General features: G+C 44.1%; 1 protein-coding gene across 1 annotated transcript in view; it reads left to right on the top strand.

Moving 5' to 3' along the window:
* MGA (MAX dimerization protein MGA) overlaps positions 1-16,435 on the top strand; it is a 2,673,741-nt gene that overhangs the window by 2,374,570 nt on the left and 282,736 nt on the right. The window contains exon 20 of the mRNA XM_044060555.1: positions 7,672-7,783. Coding sequence (XP_043916490.1) covers positions 7,672-7,783 — 112 coding nt within the window. The remainder of the gene's footprint in view (positions 1-7,671; positions 7,784-16,435) is intronic.

Genomic DNA, 16,435 nt, shown 5'->3' with positions numbered 1-16,435 from the left:
TTTGTGGTGCTGATGCCCTACAGTGTCATCAGCATTTTGGATAGTTAATTCTGGTAGACCCCAAGGGAGGCTGTTAATAAATAGTGAGAACAGTAAGGGTCTTAGCACTAATCCCTGTGGTGGGTACGTGGTTAATGTCATTAGTGTCATTGTATGGAATTAATTTTCTTTGCAACAGGTCATTTTTGAATCCAGCTCCACACCTAGTCAGAGAAGTGGTGTTTTTGAGCTTTTGCTGCAGTATGTCATTGTTGATGGATTCTAAATCTCTTTTAAGGCCTAACCCTACTGATTTTACCATCTTCAGAGCTGTTGAGAATGGTGTTAGTTAACATGAATGTGGTTTTTGATGTGCTGTTCCTTAGTCCAGAGCTGTGCTGTTTGTGAGTAAATATCTTACTGTGAGCTGCTGTATGGGATTTGCTTATAGCTTAATTTTTTTCAGTCAGTTTCACTACAGTGTCTAGATTGGCTGATGTTCATCGTGTTACCCTGCTGCAGTCATCACACTTGGGTTATCCTGTCTTCAGGCGGTCCCGCAGTCGGCCGGAATTCCAAAGTCTTGGTCTGGCGTTGGTTGCTGTCCCTTCTTCCCTGACGTCAGTCCACCAGGGGTATATATATTGCATCCGATGCCATTTTCTTCAGTCTTTCTTGCCACGCAGTGCCCGAAGCAGAAGCAGTTTGCAAGTGCCGGTCGGCCGACACCTGAGATTTTCAAAGTCGAATTTCAGATCCGAAGTCTTCAGTAAAGCTAAGTACCCCGTTGGGGAAACTTTTCTTGCCTCAGACCAATGTCAGAAAAAGTTAACAATTGTATTTCTTGTGGGAAGCAAATACCTCATAAGGATTTTCATTCTTACTGCATACCTTGCCTAGGCCCAGACCACGACGTCACTGGTTGTTGTTTTTGTGCTAGGTTTAATAAGCGTACTATAAAAAGACGCTTTGATTTCGCACGACACTACTTTGGTAGAAAATTTAACTACACAATGCCGTTGGAGCAACCGACTACTGGCGTGCACAAAAAACGCAAGGATAAGGACAGGCAGCCTAGACCCAAGCCAGACTCCGAGGCCTCAGCTGGACCGGTCTTCACTGAGGCTCAGACGCAGCCCCTGACTACCGCAGATTTGGAACCCGAGACCGCTTTGGAGCCTTTGGCGGAGAGTGCTAGGCCGACGCAGCCATTTTGTTTAGCCCCTACCGATGACACTGCAGAAAGAGATGTCGCTGCTGCAGAAACACCTTCGGTTTCTGAAGGCGTTTTCAGACCAACGACGCTCACCATAAAAACGTATCCTAAGCTTAAGACTCCTACTAAACCTAAAAAGACTGCACTTCAGTCTCCAGTTCAAGGCCCCATGCCTAAGAAACAGATGCTCAAAATGGCTGAAGATTTGATCTCTTTAATCAGGGGTTCCCAACCCCCACCCAACAAAAGGCCTAGACAAGAGGAAGATTGTGCCTCCTCTGATCAAGTGTCTATTTCCTCAGGCTCCTCTGAGGACCAAGATTACTCCTTCTCCCCTTATGAAGATTCTGATGCTGAGGATTCTATTCCCTCATCTTCTCCTCCTGAAGACTACTCCTTTGGGGAAACTTTACACACTATGAGGGAACATTTTAACTGGGAAGGTCAGGACTATTCTGACTCAAAGAAAAGGCTCAGAGAGTTTCCTTTACTCCCCCAGCACAAACCACTTGCCATCCCACCAGTTTTGGACATTGTGGATGATGTTTATTTAGAATCCAGTTTGAACCCAGATTCTCTGCCTCCTGCTCCAGCCAAACCTGACAGATACTATAGAGTGCCTGATTCTCACAAATTCCTTTATAAAAGCCCTGTTGCTAATCCAGAGACTATCTCCCAGGGTCCCAAAGCGGCTAAGGCTTCTATGGAAAAAAATCCTGTACCCTCTGAAAGGGACTCCAGAGCACTAGACAGGTGGGGGGAAAAAGGTTTACACCTCAGCCACTCTAGCTATGAGGACACTAAATTGCCAATTTCACATGCTAAAATATCAGCAATTTCTGATGTCTCAGTTAAAACAAAAAATGAGCACACTCCCTCACCAGTCTGAATTGAAAGAAATGCAGGATCTGTTGCACGCAGCTGAACAGGTGGGCAAACATACTTTACAATGTGGGTTTGATTCTTTGGAGGCTTCCTGCAGAGCAGCTGTCACTGGGTCTGTTATACGTAGGCATGCTTGGTTAAAGGAACAAACTCTGCCTGATCATGTTAAAGCAAAGCTTCTAGATGCTCCCTTACAGCAGGATGTTCTTTTTGGAGTTAAAGCAGAACAAGTCTTAAAGAAAATGGAGGATAAGGCAAAATCTATGCAGACAGTCAAAGATTTTCTACAGGTACAGCCCTCCTCGCTTCAGCAGAAATTGGCCAACAAAAAATTGGTCCTTTCCAGCTACTGACAGACCACAGAGGGGTAAATGCAGACGTCCAAGAGGCAGAGGTCAACCACAAGCCCAATACAAACCTCAACAATGGGGCACTGCAACACAGAAAGGAGGAGAAGACAGGTCCCAAGCTACCAGAAGGCAAACTCAATGACTTGCACCTCATCTGGTCAAGCAACACTCTCTTGGCAGCCCCCTTGGGAGGAAAACTCGCACTTTTTTCAGACAACTGGCACATTGTCACACAGGACAAATGGGTCCTAGACATAATTCACAAGGATACAGATTCCATTTTCACACCTTGCCAATGAAAAGAGGAAAGCCAAACCTGCCACAAAATCAGTGGGCAGAGGCACAAAAACAATTTACAGCTCTCATGGACATGAGAGCCATTCAACTGGTACCTACACGAGAGCAAGGCCAAGGATTTTACTCAAGACTCTTTCTAGTTCCCAGAAAGGACAATGCCTGGAGACCAATTCTGGACCTTTCTTTTCTAAGCACCTTCTTACAAGTACCCAAATTCAAGATGCTAACACTACAGCAGCGGCTTCCCATGTTGGGGAAGAAAGCATGGCTAGTAACGTTGGACCTCAAGGAGGCATACCTGCATGTCCCTATCAGACTAAGTTGCAGAAGATACCTCCTTTTCATTGCAGGTTCAACCCATTACCAATTCTCTGCGCTGCCCTTTGGCTTATCTACTGCGCCCAGGGTCTTCACAAAATGCCTGGCACCAGTAATTGCATACTGCAGACAAAGAAGAATTCAAATATACCCATACTTGGACGACTGCCTCATCCAAGCAGAAAGCAGGGACATTCTCTTACAACATCTGGCTTTTGTAAAACATCTTCTAAGTTGCCTGAGGTGCACAGTAAACGAAAAGAAATAAAAACTAGTACCCTCACAAAATATGACATTCCTGGGTGCCAGCTTGAATACAACGGCCCAGAAGGCTTATCTGATGCCAGACAAACAACTGCAACTGACTCAATATTTCAAAACAATGGCAACAAAGACCCAACTAAGTGCAAGAAATATTCTGCAGGCCTTGGGCTTCATGTCATCTTGCATACTACTAATACCATTTGCAAAGCTGCATTTGAGGAAATTACAGTGGTACCTAAAAAGCGTATGGTCTCAACACAGCCACAGCTTGGACACAATGATATCTCTTATTCCCTGCCTACAACAGGAGTTTCTATGGTGGTCACAGGCATGTCACCTCAACAAGGGTCAGCCTTTCACCTTGCCCCCAGCCAGGCAAACTATGACAACAGATGTATCGGACTACGCCTTGGTGGCACAGATGGCAGGACAGTGCGTTCAAGGCGTATGGACTGCAGATCAAAGGAATCTGCACATCAATCAAAAAGAGATGCTAGCTGTGCAGAATGCTCTGACAGCCTTCAAGAATCTATTACATCCAGGACAACTTACAATAAGGACGGACAACACCACAGTAATGTGGTACATAAACAAACAAGGGGGTACACACTCCTACCCTCTATGCAGGCAAGCAATGACCTTGTGGAACACAGCTCTGGCTTACCACGTTCAGTTACAAGCTCAATTCCTGCCAGGACAAAAGAACACATTGGCAGACTACCTCAGCAGAAACATTATGGATCCCCACGAGTGGAAACTGGATCCACAAGTATTTGCAATGATAGCTCAAAAATGGGGCCTTCCAGACATAGACCTGTTTGACAGTCCTCAAAACTATCAGCTAACAAAATTTTGTACAAGGACACTTCACCATCAAGCTTGGAAAGTGGACGCACACTCATTCAGTTGGAAAAACCTGACAGTATATGCCTTCCCTCCATTGCCTCTCCTCACAAAGGTGCTTCTGAAAGTCAGAAAGGAGAGACCATGACTGATACTCATAGCCCCAGACTGGCCACGCCAGCACTGGTACCTACTATTGAGGAATATGGCCCAGGGCCCACCTTGGATTTTACCATAAATTGCCCATTTGCTCACATAACAAAACAATCAGATTCTTCACAGCCAGCTCAAAACCTTAAATCTGGCTGCATGGCAAATCACCTAAGCATCCAGCCAGCTCATCTTTCCCAAGCTGTTATGGATGTTATTCTGGAAGCTAGGAGGCCCTGCACCAGGAAGGCCTACTCGGACAAATGGAAAAGGTTTTGCGCCTGGAACCAAGCTAAAGGCCAAAACACACTTCATCCTCACATGCCTCAGATTCTACAGTATTTAACTGAGATGTTGCACAAAGGACTTTCTTTTTCTTCCATTAAAATCCATGCATCAGCTATTTCAGCCCACTACAACATGGATCCACCCTTATTTTCACATCCACTTCTAAGGCATTTCCTCAGAGGGACAAAAAACATTAGGCCCCCCCAGGAGAGCACCTACACCAACATGGGACCTCAATTTTGTTCTGGAAAAGCTTACGCTACCTCCCTTTGAACCAGCTTTCTCTGCAGATCTACAGATTCTATCATGGAAGACTGCCCTGCTGCTAGCAATAACTTCAGCTAGAAGAGTCTCAGAGCTGCAGGCACTAATGGCAGTGGAACCTTTCCTCATTTTCCATCAAGACAGAGTTTCTCTACGAACTAATCCTTCCTTCATGCCTAAGGTGGTTTCCAGTGTGTCTTTAAATCAAACCATCCACTTAACCACCTTCTTCCCAAATCCACAGAACAAAGGAGAAAGACTCCTGCATTCCTTGGACATTCACAGGCAACTTCATTACTACTTGGATAAAACTAAGGTTTTCAGAAAATTTGACCAGCTCTTTGTATCCTATGCTACAGCTTCACAAGGGAAGGCTATATCAAAACAAACCATTTCCAAATGGATAGGACATTGCATTCGTTTTTGCTATACCCATCATGGAAAACCAGTTCCTGCTACCATTAGGCCCCACTCTACCAGGGCAACAGCTACATCTACAGCTTTCCTCAGGGGGGTTCCAACCAAGGAGATTTTGGAAGCTGCAACTTGGAGTTCAGTACACACCTTTACCAAACACTATCACTTACCACTTTACTCTAAGACTAGAGCTGGCTTCGCCACTGCAGTTCTGCAGGGCCTTCTAGCCTCCTCTAACCCTCTATGACTCCTCCATCCATCCTTAGCTTTGGGATTCTATCCAAGTGTGATGACTGCAGCAGGGTAACACGATGAACATAGTACAGTTTTGTACCTACCATAAATGTAGATGTTCGAGTGTACACCCTGCTGCAGTCCAGGTTACCCTCCCTCCATCCCCTCTGATCTAACTAACTAAATCTCTACAATACCTTCCTGATGCATTTGCTTATAGCTGGAGGGATTTTGTGTTTGTGCAAAAATTGCTTAATTTGGTACTAATTACTGACCAACTTTTTGGGGGCACCTGACATCTGGGGCAAGAAAAACTGAAGAAAATGGCGTCGGATGCAATATATATACCCCTGGCGCACTGACGTCAGGGAAGAAGTGACAGCAACCGACGCCGGACCAAGACTTTGGGATTCCGGCCGACTGCGGGACCGCCTGATGGCAGGATAACCCAAGTGTGATGACTGCAGCAGGGTGTACACTCGAACATCTACATTTATGGTAGGTACAAAACTGTACTTTCTGTAGTCCTGATAAGTGTTCTGGGGAATACTCTGTTAGTAATGGGTTTATGGTGGCTGCCTTGAAAAGGGTAGGACACAGGTTCAGTGCTTATTAAGAGGATAAATCAGTGAGTGAGTTAGTGATCCTGTGATTTACTTACTTCCAGTTTTAAAAAAGAACGTATGTATTGTGTAAAAGTAAAATTGAATTTGAGTATAAGACTTCTGTATCTTTTCTCATTCTTTTTTCTGACTTTCATTTTGTCCCTGTGTACTTTTCTCCCATAAGATGTTACCCTCTTCTTTTCCCTTTTCCATTTTCCTTTTATGATTTGTTGTTTTTCTGTCATCCACTAACCTCATATCTTTTTTTTCATGTCTTAATAGTCTCTCTCTTCTTCCCAGTTCATCTACTATAGCAATCTTTAATTATTATACTTTAAGTGGTTTGAATAATATATTGCCATTATTATCCATTATTATTACTTTAATGGTCCTAAATTATTTTCTTTGTCTTTATCTATTTGTTGTTCTTTGTTTTTATATTTTTTCTCTGGGCCTCAACTGAAAAGGGGCTTTGCAGCCCAGTCAGACTGTCCCAGTAAACAAAAGCAAAATAAATATTGTTTGCTTTGCATATTTTGATAATGTTTCTGAAGTGAAAGTAAAGGTAGTTAAGATATATTAATATTTTAATAGTTAGCCGTGTATAATAATTTAAACAAAAGAAGCATTTTTATCAAGCGTAATTTGTCCTTGAAAGTGAAAAATGGCTTTGACCAGCCCATCTCTGTGGAGTAACGGGTAAAACCTGACTGCTACCCAGTTGGTCAGTGCTCAGCTAAGCAAGTGGGCAGTATAAGAGCCATGTGAGGGAGTATTGAAATGAGTGGCTACTGCCAGGGCTTGCCCACATTGAGAAGAGGGGAAGCAGTGTGGCTGTCAGCTTCAGGTGTTTTTGTGGAAGGCTGCAGCTCTGTGCTGTACTCTGCTGCATCACATGAGTAGAGGTGTGACATATGGGATTGCTTGCACCTGCTGTCTGCAGAAGTCATTGCTGCCTGTGGAGGCTTAGGGTGTAGGTGATGGCTTCCACTCCTTTCTTGCTTCACTGTCGGTCCAAGGGAGAGAGTAGTCTTTCAGTCCCTCGCCTTGTGGAATAAACTGTTTATTGGAGCAGTTGGGGTATAGCTTAATGATCATTGGGTAATCAAGAGTTTAAAAAAAATTTTGAGCACCTACAAATAATTTTAAGTTATTAAAATGTTGTTATAGTTCAATACTTTAGTTAGGTTATAGTTATACTTGTATGTTAACTATTTGTAGTTCTAGTTGTAATTATATTTATTGACAATATGTTCATTAGCTTTTTGATTGATTAGTATAGTTTTAGTAAATTTTGGTTGACATATGAAAACGTAATAAATTATCAGTAAGTGAGATGGACTCTTAATTGTAGTTACTGTTGAAGGAATGTTATCCGCAAGTAATATTTTCTTTGTTTTATTATCAGTTGTGTGAATTAAATAATTTTATTGCTAACTTTCACGTTTGTTATTAGCATATTGTATAATTAATACTCTTTTGTTGTTGGCCTGGATTGGTCTGTTTTGTGTAAATCCCAGTTGATCTTTATGTATCTAATTTGTCTTTTTGGTGTTTTTAGGCTTTGGAAGAAATTGATAATTTAACAGACCAAGCAGATAAGCTCTTGGTCCAGAAGAGCATGCTCACTCGGAGACGAGAAAGTCTCATCCGGAAAGTATCCATCCTTTCAGGTGAGGAGAAGCAGCAACATATGAATCCGTGGGACTAATATCTAATACTGATGCTTCTTGCCAGTGATGATATTGTAGCTGATGTTACTGGAGAGCACAGTATCAAAGATGACATATCTGTACGGAGCTTTGTATGATTTTGAAGTACTGGCAAGTCACTCAGTCCACTTAAACATTGCAGTAAAACATTACCACGCTTTTGCAGAGGCAAGCCCCTGTACACCCCTTGCCTTCTTGCACTCACAGTTGCATACTCTCTCTGTCCCGCTTTTTGCTTCTTTGCTTTTTTGATGTGAAGTCAGTAGCTGTTAAAGTGAATGTAGTCTGATTCACCTTTGATTGTGAGGTGAAGGGTGCAAGAGGGTTGCCTCAGCTTTGCAAAATGGGGATTAAACTGCTATGGAATTTTGTCAGGTGCAGATTCAGATTGATGTTCTGAAATTCTAGTATTTTAAGTATCAGTATTTCCACTTCATTGTAATAGGAATTGCTGTAGAATTAGTAGGAAGACAGCTGTTATGCTCCCATTTAGTGTGCATACATCATGGTGGTTCCATTTCCAGCTGATGTATACTTTTGTACATAAGCCTGTAGAAGTGCTGCAGTAGTAAGCCTTAAATTGAACCTGTGTCAGAATTGTTTTGTGCATTTCATTTGAAACGTTGTGGAAGAGTATAGCAGTGCAGAGAAGATAATTAGCCAGAAATCTAGAAGGTAAGTTCTGCTTCAGGGTGCTGTTATTAAATAAAAAGTTAATATAAGTATAACTAGCCTGTTAGGATCATGACCACCAGTCTTGTCTTGTTGTCATGAGCATCCTATTCCTAATAGGATATGACAGGAGAGGTCAGACAAACAGCAGTCCATATATGCCACCCCCTCAGAGTGATCATTACTAGAAGAGTCAGAAACAGTGCCCATTATGGGGATACCTGGTTTCACTGCCTGACACTAGCATTGGAGGGTATTCATCAGCTGGGTGACCCATGTAACCTGGCAGACCTCATTCCATAGCAGACTATATGAAGCACAAATTTGGGCTTAACTGTGGGGGTAGCGATTTTGGTCCAGTTACAGGTAGATGGGAAGTGCGATCTAGATGGACTAAACCTTGGCATTGAAAACTATTACCCCAGGCATTACTGGCCTCACTTCTAAGGAAGGAGCCAGGTTGAAAAGTGCCAGCCAGTTTTGGTTGGTCTTAACACAGTGTTAGCTCTGAAACAAGACTTCTTGAGCTAAGGTGTTTTTCTCTAGTCAGGAGAGGCCCCAGGCTGGTGTGGAGATACTTGCGATCCTGTTGCAATGTGCTGGTATGGTTGCAACTTATACAGTGGGAGAAGGGTTGCTTCCCTGTGACTGTGGGATACAGAAGAGAAAGCTTTCTCTGTTTGCACCTTTACATTTACCAGCTATTTGGAGTATTTGACCTTATCAGAGACCCTAAATGCTATGCTTGGTACATTACCACCAGGTGATTTTGTGGATGTACTTTGTAGGGTTGTTGCTACAGAATTCGTATAGGGTTATGAGATGGTCTTTGGCAGTAGGCCTTAGTCCTTGGGCAGGTTTTACAGCAGTCTAGCTTCCCGTAGTGCTCAATGTTGTTGTCTGCATACCCTGACTTTTGAAATATAGCCTAACTGTAACATAAGAATTTCTTTCAGCCATTTCATCTTGATTGCCTGTGGACCTCCCCACTAGCATCTTTACTAACTGACCCTTGAAAAGTTATTGTGTTTGATACCACCTGTAAAGGATCTGTTCCCTCTGTGGGACTTTAATTTTGTTTTAGACAAACTGACACACCCCACTGTAAAACCAGCAACAGTGCCATTCAAGTTTTTGATATGACAGAATTGTTGTCTTACTATCGAATCATCTAGGAGAATTCATGAGCTACATGTGTTAATGTGGTAGGAGCCATTCTTTGTTTTTCACAATAGCCTGGTTATCCTTCATAGAAATTGCCATAGAAACCCATCTTGTATACTGAAGATGATAACAGAAGTCTCTCTATAAACTTGTCTATCCAGTCATCAGTCTTTTTTTTTTTCAAACCCACAAAATAAAGGAGAAATGATTTTGCATTCCTTAGATGTGTATAGACTACCGAAATGCTTTCCGTACAGCACATAGTATGTAAGAGGCTAACTTCAGCTTTTTTATGTTTTGTATTTAAAGTTGAGGGGAAGCCAGTTTCTAAGTAGACCATCTCCAGGTGAGTGGCTCATTGTGGTGCTTTTACTTATTTAGCTCATGGCATAAATAAATAAATAATAAAGGACTAGAGGGGAAGACTGTGTAAAATCACACACTACACCGTATGCATCCACTGCGGTTGCCTTTTTAGGAGGGGTGAGTAAATAAGCCATAGTTGAGACTGTAACTCTGTGCTCATTGCATGCGTTCTCAGGGCAGTGCTAGCTTGACATCAACCCCAGAGACAGATCAGGATTTGCATTGGCTGTTTTAAAGAGCCTCTTGCAGCCTGTAAATGGCAAGCAACCTTCACCCAACTCTGTTAAGCTATAAACTACAACAGTGATCCATTTGATGAACAGAATACATTTGAGTTAGGGACTTGCCAGAATGGTAGATGCTTGAATAGAATAACTGTTGTAATCATATTTCCTCCCACCTTCCCCTCTTTCTTTTGGAGCATCATGGGGATCATGTGGGTACCTAATCTCCTTTCCCCCTCCCAGGAGTCCATATCCATCCTATCACAGGGCCTCTAGACTCATCTCGTCTGGATGGTGGTAGGGGAGCCCAACACCAAAGTCCTTTTGCTTCCTATGTGTGGCGAAGATACCTGGAATATCATTATGATAGGTCCTATTACTGGATAGGAGTAAGCCAAAAAGACAGAAGTAGTCCCTAATCTCTGATCCTTGTGCAAGAAAAAAAAAACAAATGTGGTGCACACAGACATCCTGTTAATCCTGGGAATGTATTGACATCTTTGGAATGCAGAGATGTCCTTCTGTTCCTATGTTGCAGTGTTCTAGCTGTGGGATTTTCTGCCCTCAAGCGACTCTTACATCGGCTCCTGTACAAAAGCTTGAGCTTGGCTGTTGCAGCTGTGTGGGATGTCACACGCAAGGCCATAAACTAGGGGCCTTAAATGTGACATCTGCACAGACAGTCCCCAGAACTTTTCAGCCGCAGACGACCTACACACCGTGTGTTCCCTCTTTCTCATCAGACAGCTCAGTAAAGCCAAGTAACCCGTTGGGTTTTGAATTTTTCTTATCCGATTCTTATTGCTTAGGCTTGGTTTGTTATAGCAATTTATAGCTGATGTCAGGTAAAAAGGGTAAATGCCAATGCGGGTGCCAGAAACCCCATAAAGACGCCCATGATAGTTGTGTTTTTTGCTTAGGCCGGGAGCACGACCATTCCGCTTGCTGCATTTGTCAATCGTTTGTGCCGAAGACTCTACGCAGCTGTCTGGCCGCACTAAACCTCTGCTTAGAAAACCAGCACCTTAAGCGGTTAGCCCTAAAAATGGATCCTGCCTCAGAGGCTGCATCAGAACCTCTGCGTAAGAAGCCCAAGCTTCCTAGGCCTTCTTTGCCTGCAGCTCTGCTACCAGACACCCCGCCAGCTGCTGATTTAGGAGCTGATGGGTGCCCGGCGGATCCGTCGACTTCACCGACGACCTTTGGGGAAGCGGTTGCTCAGCCAACGACTGGCACGTCCCCGAAACCTACCCAGACACTGACTGCTGTCAAGGTTAAGGGGGGACCAGATTCTGTGGTACCTTCGACCGGGATCCAGACTTCTGATATGGTTCCTACTAAACCTGATTCCAGGCCGCAACATCCCCCCCCCGGATAAAAATAAAGAGAAAAGCAAGCATGCCTCCTCCACTGCAGAAGGCCTACCGGATTGGCAGTCCTTCACTTCTTCCCTGATGCAGGCCCTTGGATGCCTTTAATTCTGTATCTAAGTCCTAGACTATAGACAGCAAATCTATGGATGCTTGGTTTCACAAGCCTCCTCCATGCTGACTTCTATCCCTGACAGCCCCATTAAGGCTGACATTTCCTCCAAACTTTCTCTGGCCACACAAGTAGCCAGACAACTCGATTAGATGCAGCTGTGATGCTGCAGAAACATCTGCTCGCTCTGCAACATCTGCTTCTGTCCTCAGAAGATACACGTGGCTGAGAATCTGCCAGAAGACTTCAAATCAAAGATCTGGGATGCCCCCCCCCCCCCCCCAGGTCACAATTTCCTTTTTGGAAAACAATCTGCAGATCTCTTCAAGAATCTGCAAGAAAAAAGTAAGGAATTGCAGGACATGAAACATATTTACTAGTGTCCCCTATTCCCAAGTACTACAGAAACTACCTTGCTAAAGTCACCTTTGTAAGGCGAAACCCTACTCAAACGAGTACTTCCTCTTCCAGATCTAGAAGAGGTGCAAAAAGGCACACCACGTCCAGACCTGCTGCCCCACATCCTCAGCCCAGACAACCCTTTCAGGACAGAGGAGACCCCAACAATGCATGTCTGCATTGCTCACCTTCTACTCTCAGCACGCCTTCCTCACTCCCTCCCCTTCTGGCAAACCATAACCTTTTACCAGTGAATACTATCCATAATCCAAAAAGGAGATTTCCTCTCCTGGAAAGAAAAAACACCCATGAGAGGCATCCCATAACCCCCCCCCCCAAAAAAAAAAAACAGCTACATCTCCTTCCACAGATTCTGACAGACCTGCTGAAACTGGGTACCATAGAACCTGTTCCTTCAGAACAAGAAGGAAAAGGTTTCTACTCCCATCTACCCCCCCCCCCCCCGAGTGTTCACAAAATGCCTGGCCCCTGCCATTGCCTTCTGCAGAACTCAAGGAATTCAGATTTCCCCCTATCTGGACGACATCCTAATACTGACAGAGTCAAAAGATACCCTCTCAAATCATCTGCACTTCACCATGTCCCTTTTGCAGAATCTAAGGTTCACCCTCAACCTTCTAAAGTCTTCCTTGAACCCAGACCAGGACAAGATTTTGTTGGATTGCAGAATCTGAACAGACAGAATGAAAGCCTTTCTTCCAGAGGACAAGGTACTATCCCTGACCTGCCACTTCAAGGAGATCCTACACTCTGACAGTAACTGCAAGGCAATTCCTTCAACTCGTGGGCTTAATGGTAGCAACCATCCCTATGCTACTACTGGCTAGAATGCATATGCGCAAGCTACAATGGTACCTCAAAAAACATTTGGTCCAGCACCTGAACCACTTGGAACAAGTAATTCCCTTCCTTCCCTGTCTAAAGGAAGAAATCAACTGGTGGATCCAACAAGTCCAACTAAACCCAGGACTTCCACTTCAACCCCCCAACCCAAGTAATGCATACAGATGCCTCAGATTCAGGTTGCGGTACAACAGTGTCATCTTACAGGGTTCAAGCAAACTGGCACCCTTCCTTGAAGGCCAAACACATCAATGTCAGAAATTACAGCAGTATTCTTAGCGCTGAAAACCTTTACCCCTCTGCTTCTACCAGGGGTTCTTCTAATAGTAACAGACAATACCATCGTAATGTGGTACCTCAACAAACAGGGAGGGACAAAGGCATATCAGCTGTGCAGGCTAACCCTGCTGATATGGGGCCTAGCCTCTCGCCACAACTTCTCTGTAGGCAACCTACATCCTTTTCAGGACAACAAGCAAGCATTTCTCCTAAGCAGGACATCCTGTTCGATACACGAGTGGATGCAAAGACCTACACTCCTCTAGCCTGGAGAGTAGATGCTTTCAACATCTCCTGGGAGGGGAAGTTTCGTTATGCCCCCCCCCCTTCCCACTGATTCAGAAAGTCCTCCTGAAAATCAGGAAGGACAAACCGAAAATCTTGTTAGTGACCCCCTACTGGCCAAGGCACCACTGGTTCCACCTACTTCACAATCTAGCCGAAGGGAATCAATACAAGTTACCCTTCAAGCTGGACCTCTTGACACAAGAAAAAGGAACTCTACTCCACCCATACTTGCAGATGTTGTCCCTTACAATGTGGGTGATAAACTTTTGATCCCTTTCAGACACCACTACTCAGAGGACGTGCTTTCAGTCCTGAGGGAGACCAGGAAACCTGCAACAAGACAATCATACCTAGTTAAATGGGAAAGATTTCCTAAGTGGTGTCTAGACAAGGGAAGGGACCCTTGCATTGCTGATCCCCCCCCCTCTCTAGTTCTTATGTGTGTCAATTGATAAAAAGTGGGCTTTCCTATTCTTCAGTGAAAGTACACCTTTCTGCGTTATCAGCCTGCTTGCCTCTTGATCCCCTCTTACTAGCCAGGATCGACGTGAAAATCTTCCTTAAGGGGGTGTTACACATAAGACCTCCAAAAAAGCCTATCCTCCCTGCCCTGGGACCTTAACTACATTCTGGCAAAGCTTACCCAACACCCTTTTGAACCTGCTGGGACAGCTTCTTTACAGATATGTACATGGAAAATGGTCCTTCTAGTGGCTATCATATCAGCCAGAAGGGTTTCAGAGCTTCAAGCCTTAATGACTTGCCCCTCCCCCACCTACACCACGTTCTACAAGGACAGGGTCAACCTGAGAACTAACCCCTCCTTTATGCCCAAGGTGGTCAATGATTTGTCTCTTAACCAATCTATCCACCTACCCACCTTCTTTCCCTCTCCCACAAATGAAGGGGAGAGGATACTCCATTCCCTGGATATACACAGCCAACTAAGATTTTACCTGGACAAAACTAAACCCATTAAGAAATCTAAACAACTCTTTGTTTCCTTCCATCCCAGAGCATTGGGTAAGGCAGTCTCCAAACAAACCACCACATGTTGGATCAGGAAAGCCATCTGTCTCTGCTACTCCCACCACAGGAAAAAAAAAACAGTGGGAGTAAAGGCCCATTCCACAAGGGCAATGGCCACCTCCAAGGCTTTCCTAAAAGATCTGGACATGGCTTCCATTATGGAAGCAGCCACATGCTCCATCTTCCACACTTTCACCAAACATTACAAGCTAGACCAAGTCTCCAGAGCACTGCAGGATACGCCAGGGCAATCCTAAAGGGCTTTGTAGAATCCTCTCCTGCATCCGCCACCCTCTCATCCAACTAAGCTGTGGCACTCTCCCACAACTAGAATACTGCAACATAGGAATAGAAGGCCATAGAATAGTTGTGTAAAATCTTTCCATAACCATAGATGTCCTTCTCTTCCATGTTACAGTATTCCTTCCCACCCTCCAGTAACCCCCTCATCATTCTCCTTTCATCCCGGGCGGCACAGTGGTGCAGTGGTTAACATTGTCGCCTCACAGCAAGAGGCTCTCCGGTTCGATTCTCGGCTGGGGTGCCTTCTGTGTGGAGTTTGCATGTTCTCCCTGTGTTCGCGTGGGTTTCCTCTGGGTACTCCAGTTTCCTCCCACATTCCAAAGACATGAATCTGGAGCATTTCTCCCCGGGCCTCCACTGAAAACAGGCTCTGTGGGACCTAGTCGGACATTCCCGGTCAACAAATGTTAAATAAAAATAAAAAAAAATCCCAGCTTCACCCTGGACCTATCTATGCTTCAGAAGGCCCCCAGGGTCCCATACCTGACACCACTGGCATCTTCTACTGCTGGGTCTTCTACTTTGCCTGCTGAGCTTCAAGTTCTGAAGATTGTGCGTGCAGACGTCACGTTTAAGGCCCCTGGTGTATGGCCTTACATGTGACGTCCCAGGCAGCTGCAACACCCAAGCTGAAGCTTATGTATAGGAGCCGACGTACTAGTCGCCTGAGGGCAGGAAATCCCACAACTAGAATACTGCAGCATGGAAGAGAAGGACATATATGCTTATGGTAAGCTTATGGTGGTTTACACAACTATTCTTTCCACCTAGCCAGGTTGGAAAAAAGTGCATATCTTTGTAAGTCTGGCCTTCTTCAGAAGTTGTCCCAGTGATTTACTACTAGACTAGAGCTCTACTGTTTTTGTAAGTTGTTAAAACAGGAGTAGTTTCCTTAATCATTTTCTATATATCTGGCAATCTTTTTCTTTGTTCACTGATAACTGTGGAATTATGTAGACTTTTTCTATGGTGCCATACTTTAGATTAGTTGCATATGGATAGAGGGATACTACAGGGTTTGGTCCTTGGATCAAGTCTGTTTAATTTTTTCTTTACTTCACTTTCCATGGTATTCAGGTTCTGAGTTTCAAAATATGCTTATAATGCTAAAAGTAGAGTTATAGTTACATTAGCACATTATGCTGGTGGAATCAACAGTTATTCATACTTGGATAAACAACCAGGGCCTTACTCGTTTAAGTGCTCAGAAGTGCACAGTATTGGCCTTGAATACGTTCAACTCAGTTTTACAAGTTAAGCTGAATACTGTTTATTTGGAAGAAATGTCTTTATTTTTGGTAAAGTTACATTTATGGAAAATGCATCAGTCGCTTGGCATAAAGCTCTGTGGCAGTTGGGGTTAAAAGGACTATGTCATGTTGAGACAATTTGGTACTAAACAGATGTCTTTCCATATTACTGTTGCAATATTTATCACCTAAGGGATCTCCTGCCAAGGGTAGGCTAATGTCCGGCCAGTATACCAAAACATTTACATCTTCCTGGTGTCGTACATTGTATGCTTCCTGCATAGGCATAGGGT

Source organism: Protopterus annectens, chromosome 2.part0, assembly GCF_019279795.1.
Source record: "Protopterus annectens isolate FY-2018-M chromosome 2.part0, PAN1.0, whole genome shotgun sequence".
NCBI classification, from domain to species: domain Eukaryota; kingdom Metazoa; phylum Chordata; order Ceratodontiformes; family Protopteridae; genus Protopterus; species Protopterus annectens.
This window is presented reverse-complemented; position numbering and strand designations above follow the sequence as displayed.